Here is a 27,267-nt window from a genome sequence, read left to right as displayed (position 1 = left end):
CAGAATTTTGTTAGATTTATAATATACTATGAAAGGAAATAGTGCTTTGTCATTTTATATTAGAGGACAGTTCCTTTTGTGATCATATGTTAGAATTTAGAACAAGAAAACGTGATGAATTGTCTTCCCTAGCTTGGATGGATTTTAGCTTATAAAATGTGAAATGTAAAGTGCTAATATAGGTAGCATCTGTTTTTACTATTACCTGCCTAGTGTTTTTACCAACTTCATTATGCTTTACCTTGCGTGAAACTGATGAGTAATATGAGAAATAATGCAACAGTAACTTCAAACTGAAACCCAGTGTGATACCAAATGGAAATAGCAGATGCAAAGTTGCTTGCACAATTTGACTCTTCTCAGTTCAAACTTCAAATATTAACTATTTCAACCTTCCCACAGTATATGAAGCATAAAATCTTTGATAACATGATGGAAATAAAAGAAAAGAAGAAACCGATGGGTAGGGGGATTCTGCATCAGCTATATTAACATTTGTGTAATTTTCATCATAGAATGTATATAAGGAGTGGTCAGATTCTTCACAAGAACACCCAGAGGTAGGACAGTTTCTTTACTCCACTTGAGAAAAGCCCCCACCAGTTTCAGCCCGGGTCCTGCACGAGTAATCATTTTTTATAAATTAAATTAAGTTATATATTAAACTACCAATTGAACGAAAACTAATGCATGGACATCTTGAAACTTAATCAAAATAAGAGGAGTAGTTTTTACTGCATGAACTTGGAAAAGGCTTTGTAGATATCTATCAATGTCAGCTGTCCCAATGTTGCCTACTATATAATGCATGATCAAGATTTACAACACATATCAATCAATAGCAGAATAATTCAAGATTCAACAAGAATGCAGGCCACATTAAAATGCTTAATTCAAGGTCTATCCCAGTACATAACCATTTAGAAAGAGCAACCACTTACTTGTGATCAGACGGATTGGGTGTAATTTCATAAACAATTGTTGCAACAACATCCCTCTTCAACTGTTAGTCAAATTCAGGAAACTAGATCATTTGAAGCACCCAATTTTTACAGGGAACAGAAAAGAATCAACACCACCAGTGGGTCCGAGCTTTGTCAAGGGAAGTACCTGTGTGGCTTCACCTTTGAAACCAATGTAGTGAATTTGAGTAGTGTCACCACCAAAACTCTCAGGGAAATGCAACGTAATACTTGCCACACTTTGAAATTTTGAATACCTAGATATACATGTTAATAAACATCAGAAAGAAAGAAACTAGATAACAGAGAAGATGAGACAGAGGTATGCTATTTTATGAATTCTTTTATTAGCATCAACTCAACATTGTCAGTGGATCAGGGCTATGTGGAACAAGTATTCATGCACGACAAATTAAGCAAGTTAACTGCTCACAAATGGATGAGAAGTGTTCTTAAAACAAAAATAACACTGTTTGGAGGGAAAAGTACCTACCTTGTCTGATATTCTAACACTCCTTGCAAATTTTCAACCAAATCCCACTCCTTCAAAGAAAACATACACGTTTTAGGTCAACTTAGCTGAATTTATCAGTATACTCCATGGCAAGGCAAGACAACCAATACCTGCACAGGTTGCATGCCTTGAGCATCAGAGAAGTCAATGCCTTCTCGATTGATAAACCTAATCAAGACAAATTGAAAAAAAAAAAAAAACCTTTTATTAGGAAGAATTGCAAAAGAAAATAACTAAGAAGAAAGCAATATGGACAGCAGACGCCCCTTTCAAAACACTACAATCTTATGTTCTTTGGAAACACCAAAATCAAAGATATCTACAGTGTGAAAGCAGTTAAAATATCATCACTGCAATTAACGTTGAATATTAACCTTCATTTTCTAACTGCAGATTAACCATTTCAGAAGCAATGAAACCACTAGGTCAGTCACAAGAACTTACACTCTCATCTTAGAAGGACTTGTTCCATCAGCACCACCAACAACTGATATGCTCTTGATCTTCACATCTGATGTAAATCTATTAGAACAAACCCAACAAGTACATGACAAGTTAGACAAGCACTTCTGGAACATTAAAATTCCAAACCAAGAAAATGAACAAATAGAGTCGACCACTTGATTCATGATATACATTTCAAGCATACCTTGAGTTAGCAAGCAAGGAATATAGCTATAATAATGTATAACAAAGCAGAAAAATGAGACCAGTACACTGGGTAAAAATAAAATGGAATACTATTTATCAATATAATACAAATTATGAATTTGTCATCCTTGATATTCAAACCAGCATGCTTCCTTCACTTAGCTCAAGCACAAAAAATTTAAGGTAGTCACTTGTCATATCAACAAGACCACAGACATAGATGGTGGTTTGTAAATTCAAGCAAGTAAAGGCATGAACATTCAAAGCAAACTTTCAGGTAAACCACTAAACAACTAGAAACAGGCACATACGGGATGTAAACAAGTAGCTCAGGATCACCCTCATTGCTTTCCAAGTGTTCCTGCCACGATTAAAAACCACACATTAAGCTTCACATACCATGAACTTGACAAATACTTCAATGCAAAATTCAAAATTCTCCCAAAAGCATGCTAACACAAACATGAACAATATATATATTCATTTGTTTCAACAAAGAAAAGAACTGATGCATGATATAAGAAAGATAAAAGTACATTTAATTAAAAAATAATAAAAATTTACCCCAGAAGAATTCAATCGCTCCTCCCAAGCTTTAAACACCGATTTAACACTTCCTGGATTAGCCTCATTTAGAGCAGTCACCTTAACGGTAACCAAAATTCCAAGAAACGAAAGTAATACTCCATGTCAATTCATTAAAATTGGAGAGTGGAAAAATGAATAGAAATTATACTTAAACATTCAATCAGGGAAAACCAAAATCCACTTATGAAAAAACACAAGAAAAATCAGTAATGAATAGGTTGAATCTTCAATATATTTCAAAAAAAAAAAAGAGAAACAACCTTGGAAAGGTCGATGTGCTTGTAAAGAGACCAATTAGAAGAACAATCGTGATCTTCGCAGCTGTGGTCATGCGTACACGCCATTTTCGCCTTCTCTCCGATCTCTCTCACTTTCGCAGCCAAACGAAGCAAAGAAGCAAAAACCAAAAAGAAACAAAACGGGAACACTCGAGAAGCAGCCAAACAGGAACGAAAACATGCTGCAAAAACGCACCGTTTCTCCGACCTTTACTTTCCTTTTTTGTCCACCCTAGAACGACGCCGTTGAAGTTGTTAGAGTAAAACGCACCGTTTCCATCGTCTATATGGCAATTTCCTTTCCTCTTCTCTTCCCCTCCGTCCCGCCCCTTGGTAGGTTGCTATGTCTTCTCTCCCGAAGGAAGGAAATCGAGGGAAAATGAAAATGGAAGGAGTCGAAGGAGACGCCTCGGTGGGTGGAACAGGGCGTTACACTCTGAAACCAACACGAAAAAGCAACGAGGACATAATATTTTGCGTGGACGTGGACGCAGAGTCGCTTGTTGAGATGAAAACAGCGGGAATCACCAGATTGGATTCCATAAGGCAGGCCATCCTTCTCTTCGTCAACTCCAAACTCTCTATCAACCCCGATCACCGCTTCGCTTTCGCCACACTGTCCAAATCCGCCTCTTGGGTATTTTTCCCTTTCTCCTTTTGTTGTCTTTAATTTTATTTTAAGATTGATTGGAAATGTGGGAAACAGAAGGAAGTAGTCTAGCATTTCATGAATTCGAAAAAGGACTTGAAAGTTATTTATTTATAAATTTTTATTTCTTTTTGATTACCTGTGATTTTTCAGCTTAGAAAAGAGTTCAGCAGTGATGTTGAGTCTACCATTGCTGCTGTTCGGGCACTCTCGGCTACTACCGTCTCTTCTGGCCAAGCTGATCTCACCAATTTATTCCGCTTAGCAGCTCATGAAGCAAAGAAATCTCGTGCACAGAACCGGATTTTAAGAGTGGTCAGTATCCATTTCTTTTCCTCTTTATCATTGTTATTATGGTTAAGTTGGGGAAAGGATTGGAACTCGGGACCTCCTTTTCTAAGTGTCGCTACCAATTAGGTTATGCCTCAGTAATTTATCTTTGATAATTATTGGTAGAATTCATTATCTACACCTGCTTAGATGTTGTTTTTGTTTTCAAGGCATCCTTTGTTTAATGAATTTCTAGGAATGATTCCCATTTCTTGTAAAGATTAAGTTATGAACCTTTGGTATGTGCATCCTAGAGTTGAAATATATTAATGTTTCTTTTTCCTCATTCTTCCTTAGTAATTCTGACACATGGTGTGATATTTTGCTGGTCTCTTAGATTCTTATATACTGCAGATCATCGATACGGCCCCAGCATCAATGGCCTGTTAACCAGAAACTCTTCACTTTGGATGTGATGTACCTCCACGACAAGCCTGGACCAGATAACTGTCCCCAGGTGGTCTATGATGCACTTGTTGATGCGCTTGAACATGTCAGCGAGTATGAAGGATACATCCATGAGAGTGGACATGGTCTACCGCGTACTCTCTTCCGTTTCATGTCTATGTTGTTGTCTCACCCTCAACAGCGTTGCCCTCAAGACGACTGTGATATTCCCAAGCCTCTTATGAAGAAGTCAGCTGAATCAGGAAATGGTGAAGATAGTGTTCTTATATCCACCAGCCAGTGAGAATATTAACCACCGAATTTCGATGCTGCTTCGATCCTTGGGTTTTACCAGTATGATTTCTGGATGTGCTGGAAATAAGATACATGGACTAGATGACCTATTTATCTTCTGTAAACATTCTGTACAGATTAAACCCTTTCTGTGTGTGTTTTTGAAACTGTTTCATTTAATATATGATTCAGTATATCATTATCTTACACCTACACAGTAAATGGTCATCCATCCAATCTGGGTGATATGTTAAACTTTTTATATTTCAGCTTCTTGAAGGAAGATGCTTCCTTGTCATATCGACCGCTATATTCATCAATCATACTTGTTATTGTTATGGATCAATGTATATGACAATGCGAATTTTCTTAACATGTCAGAGGCAGCCGCAGGAGCATTTCTTTTAGCATTTTTTTAGTAATAAACTCTCCTTGATCCTTTACTTACACAGGCACACCAGACAAGGCTTGTCCAAGAGCACCAGATGCAAAGACCTTTGATCCAACATTTGGCTGCAAACTGCACATTAACTGGTCCACGTAAGGGGTGCATAAGCTTATAACCAAGGATTTAATGCATGCCAAGTGTTCTATTATTCTAGCATGCCTAATCCTAATACATTGGTTTTGATTGTAGAAGGAATCTTATCTGGAAAGTTCAAGGTTTCCAAGCATTTCATTTGATAACAAAGGTTTTTCCATTAAAGAATTAGTATAATATTATTGTATAAAAGTTTCTTATCTGATAAGATGCCTGGGTTATCCAAACCACTGATGCAAAACATTGGGGGAAAAGAAAAATGGTTGTCTGACCTGTACGGAGTTTGGGAGAAGGATGGGTTTATTTGACTAGACAAAGAACGAAGCGTGCTTATAAAAGTGTATGGCTTGGATCAAAATGTTGGGATTATGTTCACCCTTGTCATCATTAACGCGTGTTCATAGGCTTCCAGTCTGCTACATTTGCCAATCAGGGCATAGATTATTCAGTTTCAGCCAACAAAAAATGAAAAACTCAAAGTAGTAGAAATCTGGTGGGCTTTTGTTTCTCTGTGTAATTCGAATACTAATTTGGAATCAATTATTGATCTTTAAAGAATAAGAATCAGATAGATTCAACGCTAATAATTGTTAAAATGCAGTCAATGGTTCCTTGGAGGAAGGGGAGTCGGCATCATTATCTGATTACTCTATTCTAGTAGATTTCATCCTTCATGTTAACAACTAAACAATCTGAAATTATAAGAAGCTATTACTCTTCTCATCCCTTTGATTTAATGAATTGGAGAAATCTAAAGGACAAAAATAACACATAGCCAATCAACCTTTACCATTTGTGTAAGGATATTTGTTCTTTTTTTTTTTTTTAAAGGAAGGTAAAATACTTTCAAAAATTTATATAAATTTTTATTTTATATTATATTTAATCAAATCTTTATACTTTTTAATTTAAATCAAATAAATTTTTATAATTAATAATTAATTAACGGATGTTAATCAAGATATCACTTGTTATTTTTGACTACATAACATTGACATGGTATAGTAATATGTTAGATGATGATATAACATGATAATATAATTATGTGATATTTTCACCATCCACATCAACATCATATTAGTATCACATGTGTATAAAATAACAAATGATATTTTAATTAATAATAATTAATCAATTGTTAGTCATATAGGTCTTAATTTAATATAAAAATGAAAATTTGATTGAATATCATAAAAAAATAAAGATTTATTTAAATTTTGTCAAGTATTATGTGAAAAAAAATAATAGAGCAAATGTTATTAGAATTTTATTATTATTATCTTGTTCCCACTAATCAAACTTCTAAGTTTTCTAGTTTCAATTCTTATTTGTGACTTTATAAAATAATAAAAAGACTGTTTCTTTTTCAATTCCAGCTGCTTCTGCCAAAACTACACGGCATGTTTGCTCATTGAGATCCCTGCGTGGGTTTCCAATGGCATAGCATAAACAAAATCCAACCAATTCGGAAAGGGACCCATCCATTTGAATAATTGTCTGTTAATAAAAAGTCAACTTGGATAATCAACCAAGTTTTAAACTATCTGCAAGAAAAGTCCACAATTTGTACGGTTATGATCTTATGATCAACTCTATCAGACTAAGCAATGAATCAGCCTGACGTACCTCAAACAAGTCCTTTCCCCTAACTTGTGCATGCTTGGCAGACTTTAATGAACCATGATTACGCGCTCTTGAGGGTAGCATTAAACTTCTTTCAATAGCTTAATTATTTGTTTTTTCTTTTTAAGAGTTGACCAACATTTTGATGCATCTTTTTATAATTCTGTCTGAAAACTGTTGAGTTAATGTTAAAACTGATTCCTTTGGCCATGGATCCAGTCTTTTTCCCCTGTAAAGTACATATGCTTGGTCAAGTGTCAACCATCCCTTCCTTTTTTACTTTATGGAAGGGACCAACCGTCCATTTTACCTTTGATTTTTATAAACATAGGCTTCCATGAGCCCTCTGGGTCACACAGTTCATCCATTGTTCATTGGGATTTCATGAAATGTAACCTTAGGGGCTTGTAAATCATGTGATATGTATTCCACGAATATGTTTAAGAGCTATTTACAAAGTATTTGAGGCAAGGAGGAGGAAATTTCCTTGTGTACGTGAGAGGCTAGAGTTTGAATGTCTTGTCAAGATACTAATCTTTGCAAGAACACACCTCATATGCCTCTTTAAGTGAATCTTGGGGTAGCCTATAATAATACTCAACAATTAATTAAGAAACAATTTATTAATGAATTGGAGTGTGCTTTCAGGTCACTGGGAGCCACTTGTGCCGCTATATATAATTATTATCTTGCTAACATGCGCATTGTAGGAGTCCTTAAATACATGATTGAGGGGACTGTTTCCACAAGTCATCGGAATTTAATAAGGTGGCGGTGACTCTGGGTGGAGAATAAGAAAATTCTTTGTATTCAGTTTGAGATGGGAATCTGCATATCCGTTGCATCTTCAGAGATTCATGAGGCTGAAGACTGCCAGGAAAATGTTGTCTACTTGGCAGAAAACATTGCTTCTATAGGAATTCAGAGACTTGGCTCTCTTTACTCTAGGCAGGGAAGCAAAGGACTGAACCAGGATGCTGCCATCCTTTATCAGGTTTGCCACTGCTACTCCCTAGTTATATTATGGCAGTTTTAAACATGATAGTTGGTTTATTTTGTTAATCAAAAAGGAATTAATAGGTCGAATTGAGATGGGATCAAACTGAGTATATAATGTGTTTGTGTTCTTAAAGGACTATGGAATGGAAGGTGGAGCTCTTTGTGGAGTTTTTGATGGTCATGGAAAGAATGGTCACATAGTGAGCAATAAGGTGAGAAACCGGTTGCCATCACTCTTGCTAAGCCAAAAGAATGCTCTAGCAACGATGAAGACATCAGCAGATCACAAGAATTTCCAGGATCAAGTAGCAGATTTAAAGAGTGGATCGGTACTAAGCAAGGATTTGCTTAAATGGCAAGAGGCTTGCATCAGTGCCTTCAAGGTGATGGACAAGGAGATTAAGCTTCAAGAGAATTTGGACTGCTCTACCAGTGGAACCACTGCTGTTGTTGTTGTGAGACAGGTAAGAAAGCTAGCGTTCGTGATTTGTAGAAACTGTTTGGAAATCGAAGTCCCATCTTTATTTATTATTTCCTATTGGTTTTTCAAAGGGTGAAGATCTTATGATTGCAAACCTTGGCGATTCAAGGGCGATTCTAGGAACAACAACAGCAAATGGTATCAAGGCTGTTCAATTATCTACTGATTTGAAGCCTGGTTTACCCAGTAAGACCCTTTTCCTTTCTGGTAAAGCAAAAAAATAGCCCTTCCTCTGAATCTTCTGAAAAATATTTGTTCTTCTTATACGACTAAATTCTTTGCCAACTCTTAGTATACCCCAGGAAGAAAAACAACATGTATTCTAAGGTATATTGAGCAATCACAGCTCACAGCATCTTTCTTGCTACAAGTCATTCCGAAGGACAGACCATCAAAATAAAGTTTTCCTAGCAGGACTGAAGAGCATATACTATAGGAGTATTATTTTTTTCTTCAAGCCATCCTTTTTGTTTGTAGTGGTTGATCAATTATTTTGATACAGGTGAAGCCGAACGAATCAGGAGTTGCAATGGAAGGGTACTTGCTTTAAAGGAAGAATCGCATATCCAGCGTGTGTGGCTGCCCCATGAAGATTCTCCAGGCCTGGCCATGTCTCGAGCTTTTGGAGACTTCCTACTCAAGAACCATGGAATAATCGCAATCCCTGACGTCTTCTATCACCACCTTACTCCAAACGATCAATTCATTGTTCTTGCAACAGATGGGGTACAGCCCATTTCACTGAAATAATAATGCTTTGTAGAAAGTTTCCACTATAAGAATGAACCTGAACATTTGTTTTTGGCCTGTTTTCTTTAGGTATGGGATGTGCTAAACAACAGCCAAGTTGCCTCCACAGTGATGGAGGCAGAGAGTGAGCAGGCAGCCGCAAGAGCAGTGGTGGAGGCAGCTACCGCCTCATGGAAGAAGAAGTTTCCATCTTCAAAAGTAGATGACTGTACCGTGGTTTGCCTCTTCCTCCAAAAGAAGCAACATCCAAGTTTCTTGCCTGCGGAGACTTAACTAGTTGGTCGGCCTCCTCTGTTAATTTTGTGATGACCTTTGTCGCAGAAGTTTTTAGATACTCTTGTGACTTTGTTAGCCACCGTTAACTATTCTAAGATTAAGGTCTTGGTCCTAACGATTGTAGCCACGTTGTATCCATTACTTTGCCAAGAAAACAAAATGTATGGAACAGTAAGTTTCATATTTGATCAATGATCTAAAACTAATGGCTGACGCAAAGTTATGTACGGTACAGGAATGGAGGTGAGAAGAGGTTTTAATGATAAAACCAGATTCCTTCAATGATGGAAGATCCAAAGTACTCATCGTTTTGTTTTGGGTTTGGCTAATAGCGACATGGACTGCTTTAGCGACTATCGACAGACATACCACAAACATGAGACTATCTAAGCTTAGAGTGACATCAATCAATGTTTTCCTCTTTTACTTGTAAAACACCTAGGAAAATGTCAACACAAACATCCTGTTTATACCAGCCAACGCTCAAAACCACTGATCCCCTCCCAGCCAGTATTTGGTTAGTTTCAGATTTTAAAGTTCAAAGCAATATCTTCCGATGGAACTCTCTACTGGACCCATAATCTAAATCCGACGTCCATTTGAAGCAAAGAGAAGATAAGAAACAAGTACCAATAAGATGACCCAGAAAAAGGATATTGAATAAGAGTAATCGTAAATTTTTACTTCTAAAATGGCATTTTGATTCAAGAACAACTATTGAACTGGGTAATTCTCTCATTAAGTGGGGAAAAAGATCTCATCTGTAGCCTCCCAAACAATATAAAATCCCTTGTATCAATAAATCTATGCATGCAAAACTGATGCCAAGCAAAATTTGCAAAATTTCCAATTTTTCAATGATTATATTTCTCTTCTTTTTGTTCCTCTCCTAGAAGGTCATCATAAGAAACAGGGACCCTAATCCTCTCATGAACAGATTTGCGTGTTCCTTCAGCACTGAACTGCTCTTTCAGGTTTTGAGGTATTAGTTGAGAATCTTCTGGAACGCTTGCTGAAGTTCCATTAGTGAGTGTACAGGCCGTTCCTTGACAAGAGCTCTCTTTGTTCTGTGCCAGTGCTTGGCTGACATTTTGTTGCTTAAATTGCTTCTGCAAAAACATAAATACCATTACTCACATATTTTAGAATACTATTTGAAGAATAAAGAGAATCGAATGGGCCATAACATTATACAAGAACCAAGAGGCTTATGAATTGCATTGGAATGGCATCATGAATCCAGTTCAAAGACTATTACATCAAATACAAGAGTTGCTTGAATCATACTAAATTCTCACATTAAAAGAACTTATCACTACTGCAATCAGATTTCTAAGCAAAAATACCAAGCCACATAAAACTGTCACAGACTATTGAGTGTTGATCAAAGAAATAGATTCTATATAAGCTGAGCTTACGAAGAACCAACCAACTGGCTCCTAACAACATTATTTAGACATCCAATTGATAGGTGATCATTGAAAGTTCTCATGCAGACATGTATACTTTCAACTGACCAAAAGGAAAAGAATAGCACTTTATGTGCCCATAAGTACGAACCTCAAAGTCCTTGGCTTTTTTCATTATCTCACGATAAGCAGCCGGTTCCCGTGCTTTTATGATATTCCATAATATCCCACCACCTGTCCGACAACGTCTTCCATCAGCAGTCATCTGACCTCCACAAGATTGAATTGCATCCACCTGAGAATTTTATGTTTCATCATAGACATCCCAGTAGGAACAATAGCAGGGAAAAGGAAATGCAAAAGATCTTGGGTGTGGAAAGAAAAAGAATGAAGGAAAAAAAGGAACAAAGTAAGGGGGTGGATAGCACAGTAGCAGATATGAAAATATTGTTAGCTCAAAGCTTAAACTACAAAAATCATCATTGTAACATTAAGAATTATTGCCATAGATGTAAAAGGACAAAATGAAGAACAACTCAAGAATTTCTACCAATTATTCCTCGTATACAGGTCAAGCAATAATAGCCAAGGCGAAGACTTTTAACATATCACTTCTTATGTGCGATGGAAAAATGAATTAGACATGAAGCTTCAATATTTTCTCATGATCCTACCATCTGGATAATTAGACATGAAGGGCTGTCTTTTATTTTGAACATATCCATTCTTATAGTTGGCTGTTTGATATGTGAAAACCTACTTGATAAAATATTTTACATCAACGCTGAGTTGTGCAAGTCCAAGAAAGAAAAATTGGTAACAACCTATATCAAAAGGAACTTATTAAGTATCTCAGCTCAGAGCACAGGTTTTGAAGTAGCAAATGACATCTGTAAAAAAAATCAGCAATGGTAGGGAAAACATTGTAGACCATCAGATGTTAAGCGTGGAATTGTTTTTAAAAAGAGTAGTCAAGCATCGGCAGCCTAGGCAGACTCAAAATGAAGTGCAACCCACATTCTCACCTTTCCTTAACAACGAAATGAATATTTTCTCGTTCACTACTGGCAGTGATTTATTTTTAAAAGCACTGATCTTATTGGGAAAAAAATAGAGGCCAATGTAAAAGGAGTAAGCTTAGGTTACTCAGAATTTAGAGGTACCCACAAAGATGACAGCAACAGGCAAGACCGAAATTAGCTGAGGAGCTCTCAAAAAGGTGCAAGGCAGAAATGTTACCAAGCACAAACTTATTAACTTCTGAAAGAGAAGTTACTAATGCACCATAATCCCAACTAGACAACGTGACATGAACCAAACTCAACTAAGCTTGTCAGAGCATTATAGAACAGGCAACATTAACACAGCCTAACCAAATTATCTATCATTATTCATACAGATTTTCTGAAGAAACAACAGCATAATCTCAACAAGTTTCAAACATCTCAGAACTTCAAAGCACATATAAATTTTCACTAGTAATTTTTATAAATTAAACAATTTATTTATGGTGAAGCCAACATTGAATTATACATTAAGCACACAAAAAATTAAATAAAATAAATAAATAGCTTGAAAGGGATAAAATCAAAAATACCTCTCTAACAAGATCACTTAATGCAGAAACCCCCAAACATCCCACAGCAGTGTATACCATATACGACTTCCTCTCTTTTAACCGTCTACAAGTATCCAACACAAACCTGCAAATCCCCATATTTAACAACTTCTCAAAAACCAAACTTACCCAAATATATATTCTGTTTATTTAGTTTATTTATTGATGCAATGAAAAATTAATCTTCACAGATATTACCTGTTTATATCAAAAGCTTTAGGCCCCGAACCACCCTTCTTTTTCCTGTTCTTCTTCTTATTTGCTCTGCGCCTTTTGTTTTTACTTTGGGACCCTTCGCTTTCAATGTTTGCATCTGCAACGCCGCCTTTTTCCCGATAATTTCCCGAGTTATTATCCACGAGCTCTCCTTCTTCTACATCAAGCATCTCAACATCTTCGCCATCCCCTAAACCGTCCTCTTCGTAAATCGCTTCCAATATGCTCTCTCCTTCCTCCATCAAAAAAATCTAAAGAAACAAATCCCAAAACCTTACTTCATAAACCTTTAAATGTAAAATCAAAAGCTCGTCGGCGAGCTTTCAGTGATGGTGTGGTCGTTTGAGTTTTGCTCTGTGGCGAGAGAGCTCAAGAGGCGGTTATATTGGGCTGGATGGATAGATTTTGTCATTCGGGGGCATTAACCGGGCAAGCGTAATTAGTTCAACTAAGGACCATTCTTTTGTCGGAATAATATCGATTTAGCCCAAATGAATAAAATATGAGAAAAAGGCTCTGGGCCACGCTTGGGCTATGTTTATAAGTCCTTTTTTTTTATAAAGTTCCTACTTGATATTTTGTCAGTATTATTTAATTAATAAATTTAAAAGTTAAAAACTTTTTAAAATAAATATTTATAAATTTAAAAATATTTATTTAAAAATTTAAAATAATTTTTAATTGAGTAATTGTTATAAAATATATATATAAATATCCATTATCTTATAATCCAATAAGTCTAAATCAAGTTATGGCACCTGAGTATTTGTCTGGTTAGTGTATAATTTTCCTGTTTAAAGAGTAAGGTTCGAATCCCCTTTCTTAATTATAAAAAAAAAAGTTAAACAGTGTATCAAACTTTCATAATAAGTATAATCCAATTTAAATATTTAAATTTGACTATATATATATAGATTTAGATATAAATTGAATTAAATTAAAATTATTATTTAAAAAGTTATTAACTTATAAATAGACTCCTCACTTTATTTCTAAATATATACTTAAATAAATTTTTTTATTTTATTAATTTTTTCTCTTATAATTATTTTTTCAAATTATATTTTATAACAATAATAATATATTAATATTGTGCACACAAGACACCATAGAGAGGAATTCTTTACTCATCAAACTTGCATCATGCAAATAATAGTAATACCCGCATTTTTCCACAAATTTGACATTATGTTATTGCGTAAATAGCGATGGAGTAGCCCTCCAAACATTATTTTACTCCCAACAAATTCTTTTCCTTTCTTTAGAAAATAAAGCGTGTCGCGGCCACGTTATTCTTATCTTTATTTCTTTAAGAATCAATCTTACGAGTACAATTCATATCGATTTATATCCATTGCAAATCCTTGGAAGCTGACACTGTACTACACCAATTGCTACTCCGTAACGGATAACATGATCCTTTTGTGCAATCAAGTGCTAGTTAGGCATGAAAATGAACCTTGATTTGGAATTATCATCAACGAAACTACCCCTTGGCCCGACTTGGAACTTCACCCATGTCTGATATTAAAGTATGATAATGGCTTTCATTCCCACCCCCACCCCAAAAAAATAAGGTATAATAATGGCTTCGAAAACAAAAGCAATGAAGTTTGGCGACAATGACAGCCGTTGGTGATTGGCTTTGAATTATATATTACTCAAATAAAACGTATACTTAACCATCATCATTCATGAAACGATCCATCACTAACACTCTGATTAGTTCTGCATGGGCTTTGTACCGATGTAATTCAATAATAAATACAAGGGGGCTGTCTAAATCAATCCTCCATGTGCAAGAGAAATGAACCCTAGTGGAGGAAGAGTGTACGGCACGGATTCCTACTTTATGTCACTGTTAATTGATTCCCAAAGATTCAAGTCCATGCCTTCGTTTCAAGATAAGGGGGGGAGAGATTCCCCGATGGGGATAAGCAAAAGGAAAACCGAATAAGTAGTGACTTAAAATAATCTAAAAAAGAGTCCTAATTATTTGGATTTTGTTTACTATTGTCCTAAAACTACCATTTAAATATTAAGTAACAAAAATAATTTAATTTTATTAATATAAATTATAATATTTAATACAAATATATTTGATATAATATATAAAAATGTCACTTAATTATTCAAAAATATTTTAACAAATTTGTATTATTTTATTATATTTAATCAAATTATTATATTTTTGTTTTAAATTAAATAAATTATTATAATTAATAATTGATTAATTGATATTAATTAAAAAATCACTTGTATTGCAAAATCACATAACATTGACATGGTATATAAATATGTTATAATAAATAATATGTGATATGATAATATTATATGATAACATAACTATATGATATAATTTTATATGATAACATTTTTATATATTAATATCATGTGAATATAAAATAATACATGATATTTTAATTAATAATAATTTAATTATTTTCTTTATAAAAATTTATTTGAAAAAAATATAAAAATTAAATTAACTATAATTTACAACTATTATTAACAAAAATCCTTAATCCTTTTGGCAAGAAAATTGGAGTTTTTGAGTTTTCTTTCTCCGGGAATAACCAGCCAATAGGACACAATTACGTAATAAAATGGTCGACTCCGTGGCCCCCACAGAGCCCACGAAATTCAACTTCTCTCCTACCCCATTTTTTCCTCACTCTCATCAAAGCCGTCGATTAGAAACGGGTCCCATCGTCGACGGCCACAGATGCAATCACACGTTACAATAAAAAAGGTCATGAAATACATGTCTCTGGGGCCCTCCACATAGAATCACTATATTCAAAATTTCTACTTATATCTTAGCTGCAAAGCCTTGAATTTTTGCATAATCATCAAAATCAGTTTTCTTTCCTAATTCCAATTGATTAAAGGTTGGCCAAATCATGACCCGTCTCGTGTCCGGTGTGATTCTTCTCCTATTGTCTCTGACTGGAATCGTCTCTGCCGGTAGAGATATCACCGGAGACGTCCTTCGGTTACCATCGGAAGCTTCTAAGTTCTTCCGTGGGAGCAACGATGATGAAGTCGAGGGCACGAGATGGGCGGTCCTGATTGCTGGATCTAATGGCTACTGGAACTACAGGCACCAGGTCATAAAGTCTTCCCCAATTTCTAAATTTCGTGTTTGGCATGATCTTTTAAAAGTTTTGTGATCATTTTTTAATGTCCACTTCACTTCAAAAGAGTGTTAAGTTTTTTTTTTCAGATTTTATGCTGAATTTATTAGTTGATTGATAATCGATTGACGGGTCTTACTTTTTGCTAAGGATATTTATATTTGTTTCAGGCTGATGTTTGTCATGCTTATCAACTCCTAAAAAAGGGTGGTCTCAAAGACGAAAATATCATTGTCTTCATGTATGATGACATTGCTTTCAATGAAGAAAACCCCAGGCCTGGAATCATCATTAACAGTCCTCATGGCGATGATGTTTATGAGGGAGTTCCAAAGGTCTGTTCGTTTTTTTTCCTGGTTACCGTTTTCGAGAGAAAAATTGTTGATTGTACAATTTCTGATTCTCACCGTTCCCTAATTGGTGCAGGATTATACTGGAGAAGATGTTACGGTTAACAACCTCTTGGCTGCCATCCTCGGGAACAAAACTGCTCTGACCGGGGGTAGCGGAAAGGTTGTGGATAGTGGCCCCAATGATCATATCTTCATATACTACACTGACCATGGGGGTCCTGGAGTGCTTGGTTAGTAGTATCTTATTAGCACTTATGTCTTATGGCTTTCAGAGTACCTTGCACCTTAACTTAATTGCTTATAGTTGAGTCTAGTATGGTTTCAGCTTGAAACTTAATACTAGTTTATGAAGCTGCTAATGATTCATTTGTTGTTAATCCAGGGATGCCTACCTTTCCTTATCTTTATGCTGATGACCTGATTGAAGTTTTAAAGAAAAAGCATGCTTCAGGGACCTATAAAAGCTTGGTAAACTGTTGTTTTAACTTTTTATTTCTGGATGCGTTCTCCATCTCTTTAGTGGCATTTTAATTTCTGGTTTACATGTAACTTTGTAGGTATTCTATCTTGAAGCTTGTGAGTCAGGAAGTATCTTCGAGGGTCTTCTTCCTGAGGGTTTGAATATCTATGCGACCACAGCATCAAACGCAGAAGAGAGTAGTTGGGGGACCTATTGTCCTGGAGAGTACCCAAGTCCTCCCCCAGAGTATGAAACCTGCTTGGGAGACTTGTACAGTGTTGCTTGGATGGAGGATAGGTATGGATTAAAGCATGCTAATCATATAACTAAATCAGAGGTGACGTGGGTGATACACATGCAATTTTAATTCTCTTAGTAATGATCTGGACTAATTTAAGAGATTTTTCAAGCTGAATCAGCTTATAAACTTTTCGTTTTGTCGAATTACCTCTCTTGCTGTGAATTTTAATATTATGTTTCTGTGAGCAGTGACATACATAATTTGCAGACAGAGACTTTGCACCAGCAGTATGAACTGGTAAGGTTTTTAAAAAGTATATTTTCCTGAACCTTTTCCTTTCCTTTCTGGGAAAAATGGAAAACTTCAATTACATTTTGCCTATAGTAGTTATTTATTACCATCGAGATCTAAGAAGTACGAAACTATATCCAGACAATGGTCTAAATTACTCTGACATCAGATTCAAGTGCTCATTTATTCATTACTATAATGTTCCAAAAACCTTCTAGTTTGCTGTTTAGATCTGATATGCAATTTCATTTTGCTGGCTTTTGCAGGTGAAAAGGAGGACGATAAATGGTAATTCTGCATATGGCTCTCATGTCATGCAATATGGTGATATAGGGCTTAGCAAGGACATTGTCTTTGTGTACTTGGGTACAAATCCTGCAAATGATAACTTCACATTTGTTGATGAGAACTCCCTGCAGCCGCCTACAAAAGCTGTCAACCAGCGTGATGCTGATCTTGTCCATTTCTGGGATAAGGTTTGTGTCTTATTTCTTTTAAATTACACAGTATATATGAAACTCAAGAATTTGCTTTTTCGCATCAATTCTTTTAATAGAATGAGGCATCAGTGCATATATGAGACATTCAGAAATGGGCATTAATTTGGTAGTTAAAAGTTAGCTATCTGTTCCTGGGCGTTGGTATAACTAACTATACAATCTGTAATTGGGAGATGACACTATTATCTGAACTCATTTAATGGGTGTTGTAAATAAGATATTGTGCTATTTGGTGTTTTATGGAAGCATTTCCTTACCATGTTCTAGTAATACCTAAAGCTGTGAGGAGGAAATCCAATGAGTAGAGTAATTGGAATACTGAAAGTATAAAGAACGGGACTTCTTCTTAGATTGAATATTTAGATGGACATCCTACAAATCTTATGGGGTGCAAAAAGGCAGGAGCCTGGAGTTATGTTTGTGTAAATACTTTGAAGAAAAACACAAGATGGGTGCAACTGTAGAAAGTATATGAGGGACTTCGGAATCGATGCTTTGGTGTCAATAATTATAGGTTTTTCTTTCTCTATAATGCTGTTATTTTAAATGAATGTAAGTTGTCAATTACTTGATAGTGACACTTCATATATGTATGAAAGCACCCACCGTGCTAGTGCTAGAGCCCATCTCACTCGAGCTTTCTCCCTATTTACTTTGCAGTATCGCAAGGCACCTGATGGCTCTGTTAGGAAGCTTGAAGCCCAAAAGCAGTTTGTTGAAGCTATGTCTCATAGAATGCATATAGATAACAGTATGAAACTCATTGGCAAGCTCTTATTTGGAATTGAAAAAGGCCCAGAAGTTATGAAGACGGTTCGGCCAGCTGGGCAACCTCTTGTTGATGACTGGAAATGCCTTAAGAAAATGGTAATACTCTTGATTCTTGGCCTCTCTTTCATTGCTTTGTTTTGTCTTGCTACTTAAGAAGATGCTCTGTTCATCTACACAGGTGAGAACTTTTGAGACACACTGTGGATCGCTAGCCCAGTATGGGATGAAACACATGCGTTCCCTTGCAAACATCTGCAATGCTGGAATTCAGACAGAGCAGATGGCTGAGGCATCAGCTCAAGCTTGTGTCAGCATTCCTTCTGGTCATTGGAGCTCTGTTCAGAAAGGGTTCAGTGCATAAATACAGCAGAATAGGCAATATTAAAGGCCAAACCTTGGATTATGTTGTACTCCACAATGTGGTTTCCTATCATACAGATTGTCCAAACGCTGCATTTATATGATAGTTAATGTGATTGCTTGTGTGTAAAAATTATTTAGGAGCAACTCTGTACCAGACTGCTTAATTTAAGTATATGCATCAGATGTAAGTGTGTGTATCTGATTGTATGAATCTTTTCCCATATGTGTTGAATGGATAAGACAAAAGTTCCTAAGTTTTAGAAACAAATGGATAGAATGTTTTAACTTCTGCTTACTGGTGAAAATCTCAAAGGGGCCCTCTCCATGTCACTGGTTTCCGATCAAGACAAAGGTGGCAATAACCTTTGTCTCTGTCATCTTTTTTGCAAGCTTTAGCTGATAGCAAATTGGTAATTGCCGTTTTGGCATATGCTATTACCCACCATCCAGAGGGGAGTAAGCAGTCTTTGGGGTAGATGGTAGACCCCAGTAAGCAATACAGGGGATGCGCGAACAACGAAATTGTTGCACCTGTTGTGCTTGAAGATTATGTCCTGAAGTGATTTCAGAGGTGACGGGTGAGCAATGCTGGGTCATATCTCACTTTCACTTATGATCATATCTATTGACACATGCATAATCCAGACTGTGAATTTTGTGATTGCGTCAGTACTCAGTCCTGCTTTCCAAGTTTTAATCCATAATCGGTAACGTAATTCATTATCAGGTTTCCATAAACGTCCGCACAGAGTGAACCCAGGAGATGGAAAGAGAATAAAATAGATGCCATCACCATCCATCGTAAAAAATACTACCTGGAATGGTGACTGGGTCACTGCTCAAGCAGGGGCGGAGCCTTCTTGCGGGATCATGCCCTCTAAAATTTTAAAATCTTTTTACATACTATATAAAATTTTTTAATGATCTTCTCAAAATGATATATTATTTAATAATTAATATAAATAATAAAATAATTTTATATATTTGATTCAATTTTAAAGTTTTTTTTTAAGTTTATTTTTATTCTATTTATTTATATATTCTAAATATCTATAGATTTCTTTTTACAAATTTCTACAAACCATCAATTATATATTTTTTATTTTTTATTAAGTCATATATGGATTTTATCTTTTACTTTTTTTGTTTTTCTGTTAGTGAATTTTATTTTTTATAATTTTAATCTTTAAAAATAAATAATTTATTATATAACTCTCAAATATAAGTTACAAGGTTACACTATTTTTTTATAATTTTATCAATATATTATTTTTTATTTAAAATAACCAATGCATTCTAACATGTATGTTGCAAACTTTAAGCAGTAAGGATATACATATAAATTGATAGAATGAAATAATTGTATTTCTTTTAATATAGTTTTATTTATTATATTTATTTATAATAACTCTCAAAATAATTTTTTATATTTGTTTTATTCTACAAATTGTTTGATAAAATTAGAATCATTATGATTAGCATATTGCTAGTTAAGCCCAACAAATAAATTGTAAACTAATATGTTAAACTATCAAATTTACAAAAAAATAAAAGTGAATCTACTAATTCAAACTCATTAAGTATTAAATCTCAATAGTTCAATTCAATAACTTAATATATTAATTAATAATTTAAAAAGTAAATAAAAAATAAAAAAAGAGTTAAAGACACAAAAAGTAAAAAGATAATTCATTTTAGTTTGAAAATTTGTATTTTTTTTGAACTCTGGTACTCAAAGAATGAGAAAAATTATTTTTATAATTCATTTAACTATATATATATATAAATGACATAATCATTATTATTAATGTATATTTTTTATATTTTTAAATTTTATTTAATTTTTTAAATAATAATAATTAAATTATATATAAAATTCTTTTTAATTTATTAATTTTTTTATTTAACCTCTCTTAAAAATACTCTAATTCCACGTTTGTACTCGAGATTCAGAGATTTGTTGAGAAAAGGGCTAGAGCAACATCACAGAGGGTTTCAGCGACACTTTCATTCCCTGTTACACAGTTGATTTTTTTTCCCCCCAATTTGTGAACTTTTCTGCCATCTGCCTCGTAAACAATTGGTCGGCTCTCCCACCAATAAAAAATATTATGGCAACCGCCATTCAATATGCCAGGCAAAAAAACGAAGACCACCAACACGGACAGGACCTACGTTCCACTTTAAACGGCTCGCAAAACAAAACGAAAAGGTGGATGAAAAGAAAGAAAGCACGAAATGACCATTTCGTCTGCGGCCCAAAGGATGAAAGACTTCGGAATCATTTAATTCAGACTTCAAGCAAGCTTCCATGACTTTGCATCAGATCACAAAACAAGATCGAATGTGTTAATAGAAGCGAAGATGATTTAACTCATTAAACTGGCATCAAAAGCTTCCCTTCATCTTTCCACGGCTTGCATGACTTGCAAAGTCTCTAAGACATACTTTCTTATCTGTGTGAAATCTGCCCTCACATTCAACATCCTCGATGTAACATCAGCTGAATGTTAAGAATGATTCTATTACCCCAGTCATTCTTCATCCTATACGATTTACCATCCATTTCAGATTTTACAGTCAGTATCTAATCTGACAGACTTCTTGACTTGGCTCCTTTCCTCCTGTTCCATACCCTTACCGTAGTCCCCATGTCTTGAAGTGTTGAAATCATTGTTATACTTCACTTACTACCACTACTTTCTCTTCTTCTATATTTCTTCAACTTCCAGCTGTACTAGACAAATCCTTTTCTCTCTTATTTTCATAGAAGTTATTATTGTAATTATTTTTAACAAATAAAGATATTTTTAAAATAAAAATAAAAATTTCTTATATTTAAAAAAAAAAACTCCTCTTTTAAGCTTTTTTTAATTTTATTTTTAAAAAATTTTACTTTAAAAAAAATTAAAATATCATATTTAATTTAACTTTTACTTTAAAAAAATAAATTAATTAAAAAAAATTAAACCAAACACTAGGTCTACGAGACTATATATGACCATTTTTATTTTCCATTTCTTTCATTCCTCTCTAGCTAGAGCACTTTGTTCACGAAGGTCAAAGCCATTACTCCGATTACATACATCTAAATGCTTCTATCAATTTTCTTTTCTCTTATCAGTCATCTCTACATCTAAAAACCCCGAGTAAGCTACTGAAGCCTGTTGTTCAAAACTTCCTATTCGCCATTTTCCTTGGCTTCCAAAGCCTTCCTGGCCTCCTCCAACTTCACAGCTAGGGTAAGCTTGATCAACAAGCTCGTCTTCAAGCATCACGAGCTTCACCTCAATCCGACGTTCGCGATCATGCTCAAGCAAATCCTTATCGGGCTTCCAGCTGATTGTACCCTGATCCGCCCCCAATCGGCTGGCATTTTCAGCCATCCGGGCCGGCTTTGGCTAGACAGAGAACTTGTTGGGATGTACCCACTTGTCCCGGACCCTTGTGGGGTTTGTAATCCTATTCCGTTATCCATCTCTTGCTTGCTCGCTGGTCCACACTGTCGAATCAAACAGATCGAAATTCACCAACTTCAAGGGAAAAAAAACCAACAGTGCTACAGTTTTATATATAAAAAAACAGTATTTTTCAAAAAAAATAAATAAAAACAGAGATGAAGATAAAATAAAATTACCGTATCACTAAGAACTGAAAATTCACATTTGGCTTCATAGAAATTCAGGAGACTGAGATTTTTTTCAAGAAAATAAAACGCAACTTGCCTGCTTGTTTCTATTTTAGAGAATCGGGAATTTCCTTCGCCTTGTTCTTTTCGTGCAACCGACTTTGGACGGGATAGGGAAAGGGACAAGAGGCAATTGCTCTCTCTATTAAAAGTAACAAAAAAAAAAGGAAAGGAAAAAAAATAATTTTATTTGGATTGTGGACAAAAAACAAGCCTCCACGTCCAATACCCGACCCTCCTAAATGTGATGGGTATTTCTGTCTTAATCAACACTCAGGGCTTTTGCCAGGACTGGCGCGAATGGCGAGCTCTGCTGCTCTGGGGTCCGGACCCTAATCTGTCTAAACACGGCTATTAGCTTTGGAGTGTGGAGCCAATTTTTTATTTTTCACATCTTTGACAATTAGTAATTCTTCAAAAAAAAAAATTAAGCACCTGGTATATTTTTATTTTGATTAATGCATTATTGCATGCCATATTATTTTGTAATTCAATTGTTTGGAATAGATTAAAGATTTTGTTTTGCAAAAAATTGTTTAACGATATTTTATAAATATTACATAGAGAATAAATAAATAAAAACATTTTGTGTTTTTACAAAACATTCCCGTCTTTCTTGTCAACTTTTTATATTAATAATAAGAAAATTAAATAAATTTAATTTGCTATCTTGATTAATTATGAGAATACTTTTCATAGACTTGCATGTTCAAAAGATTCTACATTGCCGCTTGTGCCCCCGATGGACTCCGAGCATTAGAATTTCCTTAGGAAAGGACATTTTATGTTATACATATTGGTCGATCACATGACTTACGAAATCCCAAAACGAACAAATACAGCCATAAATAGCTTTTCCTAAAGGCATCTTATCTGATTCAATCTTATTTTAATTTGGTCTCGTTAAAGCCAATGATATGTATTAAAGTTAAGTTTGTCAAGTATTTTTTTGCCACTTGCATTAATAGGAAGCTCAATGATTTTTTCTTTCTTTCTATTCAAGTTTATCCAAGCAACATCTATAAAGTAGTTTTTCTTTGTCCTTATGCAAAGTCCACATAAAATTTTGACCAACTTTCTCTTAAGTTTTATTCTTTCGTATTTATTTCTTTACATAAAATTCGAAATACATAAATTGCTTCGATTCCATATTAAAATGCATACATATAATTTCGAGTGTTTTTTATAAATGGATCTGAGGTATAAGGCGTTTTTAAGAATAATTCTCTTTATAATTTTATTTGTTTTTAGTCAAGAGAAAAAAAAAAACTAGATAAAATTATCTTTAATGAAACTGACCCATTAGCTAGGTTCCGCGCCTCAATCCGAAATCTATTAACAGGTTAAGTATGTTTAGGTTTACACCTCAAATTAACTCATTTTTTTAGCTTTCCTCACCAGACTATTTATCTCTGGAGTATTTCTTACTAGAAAGAAAAACGTTTAAATATTTTGAACATTTTTGAGTAATTTTTTATATACGAAAAAAACTTGTGAGCATTTTGTGCATTTTTAAACATTTTATAGTGGTTTTTGATATATAAAAAAAATTTTCGAACATTTTGAGCATTCATATTTGTTGATTATATTGTTAAATGGAATATGGTGTATCGTTTAAAATTATTGATCTTATTAAATGGAATTCAATAGTTTTTGTGATTTTTATGAATTATGTGACTAGTTTTTAAGTATTGCGTGACTAACTTTGAGCATTACGTGACTGATTTTTGATAAGGTATTGCGTAACTAGTTTCTGATAAGGTATTGCGTGACTAGTTAATAGACATTGCGTGACTGACTTTGGGCATTGCATGACTAGTTTTTGATAAGGTATTGCATGACTAGTTTCTGATAAGGTATTGCGTGACTAGTTGATGGGCATTGCGTGACTTGTTAGTAAGGTATTGCGTGACTTCTTAGTAGGGTATTACGTGACTAGTTCGTAAGGCATTGTGTGACTTATGCATTGCTTAAAAATCAGTCATGCAATGTATAAAAACTAGTCACGTAATGTCTAAAACCAATCACGTATTAACTAAAAACTAGTCACACGATAATTAAGTCACGCAATACCTAAAAACCAATAAACTCAATTTTTGGGTTCTATAAATAAACCAACAAACTCAATAACCTAAAACACATTTTTTTTTTTTGCTAAGCCACGAAATTGTGCATTTCATAAAATATAGGTTACAAAACTCCATAACCTCCAAAGCAAGAGAAAATATCCTTATCGAAAGGTCTTGTTCACTCCCCTTATACAAAAATAAAATATACCTTATTTACAAAATATTCCTTGAACAATTTCAACTGAAAATCTCATAAAAAAATCAAAATTCCTAACAAGCATGCTTAACAATCATCCCAATCTCAGACACAACAAAACCGTGAACCACCATAAAACCCATCAAACATACTTTAACTGTTTTTTCTCCCTGAGTAAAATCGCTGCTTGCAAAAAGCAAAATCGCTGTTCATCGTCCTTAATAACTCCAAGATCCACCATCTAAAAAAATAAAACAAAATAAGAAAGAGCTTGATGTTATATCTGCGAATTGAATGATGAAATAGACATATTTTAGTAGAGAGAGAAATCAAGATTTAATTTTAAAATTTTTATTTGGATGGCAGGAGAGAGAAAACTGAAACCATTTTAATTTATCTGAAATTGTTTAAAGGGTATTATTGTCAAGTAATACCAAAAACTGGTTAAAAACAGTTAAAATTATAGAGATTATCATTTTTTAAATTACCTTTCTATGAAGGTCATTTCTTATAATTTTCTCTATAATTTATTTACTCATATTGTTGAGAGGCTTATATTTTAAATTTTGCATTGACGATATACATATGAAATTAGGAACACTGTCAACAACTTCAATTATCAAATTATTAATGGTTGTTTCAACAAAAAGTGAAATTTGATAGAAGAAGATGGAATATATATGGCTACTTGTATTTGTTGATGAGTGACATAGCATGGCATTGCAAGGTATGTCTTGCTTCACATCATCATTTTACATCAATGAAAAAAGTACTGTTTATTTATGTATATATTTAAGACTCTTGTCCTGTGATTTCACATGTTTAAAATGCTAACAGTGGTTATTAACATTGGTCAAGCGATTTTTTTTCAAAAAACTTATAAAAAATGTGTTATTTGATTAAAATTTTAAAATAATATTCTTAATTTTTTAATTAAAAAAAATTAAATATTGTTTAAACAGAAAATCATGTACCAATTAATGAATCAAATATTATAATAATATTTTAATTTTGTTTATGCACTTATAATTCGACATTTAAACATTTCTTTATCATACTATTTTTTTGATTTGAATGTTATGAGAATTAATGAAAAAACTATAAATTAAATGTTTTCAATGGTATCGATAATTTTAAATTATCAATGTCAAAAAAATGAAAAAATAATTTAAAAATACTAAAACAAAATTTATGTTTTTGGAACAGAGGATTTAATTTCCTTGAACTTTCTAAAGACATTTTGATAAACTTTATTCTCTGTGTACATCTATAATATATATCAAAGTAGGATGTTTCAATTTCTTTCAATTTTTTTCAATTGAGTCTTCAATTGAATGACAAGTGTCATTCAATTATAATTCCTTTTTATTTTTTTGATCTTTCGTTTTCTATTGAATTAATTTTTTTTACACCTTATGTCAAAAAGAAGTTGTTTTTGACATTTGAAGGGTTTTTTTTTATTTTTTACTTTTATTTATTTTAATAAAAAAATACTTAAAAATAATAATTTCTTAATGCTTAGAAGACAGATTCATTTAATATTTATCAATTATAATTTAATATTATTTTTTATATATATTCTCTTATTCTACATGAACTTGAATCTATAGTATATAGATATCTCTTTTACACTTAAATGTTTAAATTTTAATAAATATCCATCAAATTCATTATATAAAAGTAGGATAATTGATTGGGTCAATTAATTGACATTTGTCATTCTTAATTAAATTAATTTTTTTTACACTTTATGTTAAAACTACATTGTTTTTGACATTTGAAGGGTTTTTTATTTATTTATTTATTTTAGTAAAAAATATTTGAAAATAATAATTTTCAACTTTTAATGCTTATAAGATAGATTCATTTAATATTTATCAATTACAATTTAATATTATTTTTTGTTTATATTCTCTTATTCTGCATCAACCTAAATTTATAGTATATAGACATATTTTTTGTACATTAATGTTTAAGTTCTAATAAACATCAATTCAATTCATTGAACAAAATAAAAAAATAAAGAAAGTTTATTCATTTCTTAATATACATAGTACATAGTCGTCATTGAATAAATAAATCAACTAAATTTGACAATCTTTAACTATTCATTATATATATAAAATATATATTATTATAAATTAGTAACTATTTTATATTGATAGGATTTTTATATTATACGGTTGCCTTATATTGTACAATTGTTTATCTTAATCTGTCAATAATACATGTTATATACTCTCTCATTTTTTAATATTCTACTGTTTTATAATCATATATGTAGGTATAAGTTTTCGATAATTGAAACTAAAGTAAATAATTATTTTCAATTAATACCAGTTTATTTTTGTATCTATCAGTAAAAATCGGATATGCATGCAATTAACTAATATAATATTGCTTTCTCTACAAACTCTTTTAAAGGTGCCAAATTGAAATCAACTATAATATAATTAATATTTTTTGTAATCTTTTTTGTAGTATAACTACGGGCACCATCTTAATATATATATAATGACAACTGACGTTGGAAAAGGCCAATTACCCTTTAATCCAAAGTCAGCCGAGAATTACCAAAATGTCCTCCAATATGAGATTCGGGAAACCAGTTGAAATTAACCATGGTTAGTTC

General features: G+C 33.4%; 5 protein-coding genes and 1 long non-coding RNA gene across 6 annotated transcripts; 3 read left to right on the top strand and 3 right to left on the bottom strand.

Moving 5' to 3' along the window:
* Positions 1 to 340: 340 nt before the first annotated feature.
* LOC18588036 (PITH domain protein (DUF1000)) lies at positions 341 to 3,140 on the bottom strand. Its single transcript, XM_007012178.3, has 9 exons — positions 2,976 to 3,140; positions 2,692 to 2,772; positions 2,439 to 2,488; positions 1,921 to 1,998; positions 1,587 to 1,644; positions 1,456 to 1,505; positions 1,111 to 1,219; positions 942 to 1,003; positions 341 to 617 (listed from the first exon to the last, which is right to left on the bottom strand). The coding sequence occupies exons 1-9, from the start codon at positions 3,057 to 3,059 to the stop codon at positions 575 to 577; spliced, it is 615 nt and encodes a 204-aa protein (XP_007012240.3). The 5' UTR covers positions 3,060 to 3,140; the 3' UTR covers positions 341 to 574.
* Positions 3,141 to 3,308: 168 nt separating this feature from the next.
* LOC18588035 (BRISC/BRCA1-A complex protein) lies at positions 3,309 to 4,866 on the top strand. Its single transcript, XM_007012177.3, has 3 exons — positions 3,309 to 3,630; positions 3,796 to 3,957; positions 4,310 to 4,866. Exons 1-3 carry the CDS (start codon positions 3,337 to 3,339, stop codon positions 4,661 to 4,663), a joined length of 810 nt encoding a protein of 269 aa, XP_007012239.1. The 5' UTR covers positions 3,309 to 3,336; the 3' UTR covers positions 4,664 to 4,866.
* A 2,657-nt stretch (positions 4,867 to 7,523) lies between these two features.
* LOC18588034 (putative protein phosphatase 2C 72) lies at positions 7,524 to 9,605 on the top strand. Its single transcript, XM_007012176.3, has 5 exons — positions 7,524 to 7,811; positions 7,951 to 8,280; positions 8,369 to 8,483; positions 8,800 to 9,023; positions 9,117 to 9,605. The coding sequence occupies exons 1-5, from the start codon at positions 7,638 to 7,640 to the stop codon at positions 9,318 to 9,320; spliced, it is 1,047 nt and encodes a 348-aa protein (XP_007012238.3). The 5' UTR covers positions 7,524 to 7,637; the 3' UTR covers positions 9,321 to 9,605.
* A 435-nt stretch (positions 9,606 to 10,040) lies between these two features.
* On the bottom strand, positions 10,041 to 12,985 carry LOC18588033 (phosphorylated adapter RNA export-like protein). The gene is made up of 4 exons (XM_007012175.3): positions 12,549 to 12,985; positions 12,330 to 12,435; positions 10,884 to 11,027; positions 10,041 to 10,432 (listed from the first exon to the last, which is right to left on the bottom strand). Exons 1-4 carry the CDS (start codon positions 12,806 to 12,808, stop codon positions 10,178 to 10,180), a joined length of 765 nt encoding a protein of 254 aa, XP_007012237.3. The 5' UTR covers positions 12,809 to 12,985; the 3' UTR covers positions 10,041 to 10,177.
* A 2,370-nt stretch (positions 12,986 to 15,355) lies between these two features.
* LOC18588032 (vacuolar-processing enzyme-like) lies at positions 15,356 to 18,950 on the top strand. Its single transcript, XM_007012174.3, has 9 exons — positions 15,356 to 15,676; positions 15,874 to 16,038; positions 16,130 to 16,286; positions 16,439 to 16,524; positions 16,614 to 16,813; positions 17,006 to 17,054; positions 17,315 to 17,524; positions 18,209 to 18,415; positions 18,498 to 18,950. The coding sequence occupies exons 1-9, from the start codon at positions 15,470 to 15,472 to the stop codon at positions 18,678 to 18,680; spliced, it is 1,464 nt and encodes a 487-aa protein (XP_007012236.3). The 5' UTR covers positions 15,356 to 15,469; the 3' UTR covers positions 18,681 to 18,950.
* Positions 18,951 to 21,686: 2,736 nt separating this feature from the next.
* On the bottom strand, positions 21,687 to 22,661 carry LOC18588031 (uncharacterized). The gene is made up of 2 exons (XR_001929317.2): positions 22,320 to 22,661; positions 21,687 to 22,184 (listed from the first exon to the last, which is right to left on the bottom strand). It is a non-coding gene; the product is annotated as an uncharacterized LOC18588031 (long non-coding RNA).
* Between the last annotated feature and the right edge of the window lie 4,606 nt (positions 22,662 to 27,267).

The sequence above is a fragment of the Theobroma cacao genome, chromosome 9 (genome assembly GCF_053813885.1).
Source record: "Theobroma cacao isolate CCN51 chromosome 9, ASM5381388v1, whole genome shotgun sequence".
Lineage (NCBI taxonomy): Eukaryota > Viridiplantae > Streptophyta > Magnoliopsida > Malvales > Malvaceae > Theobroma > Theobroma cacao.
The sequence above is the reverse complement of the archived record's forward strand: the minus strand, read 5'-3'. Positions and strand labels throughout refer to the sequence as shown.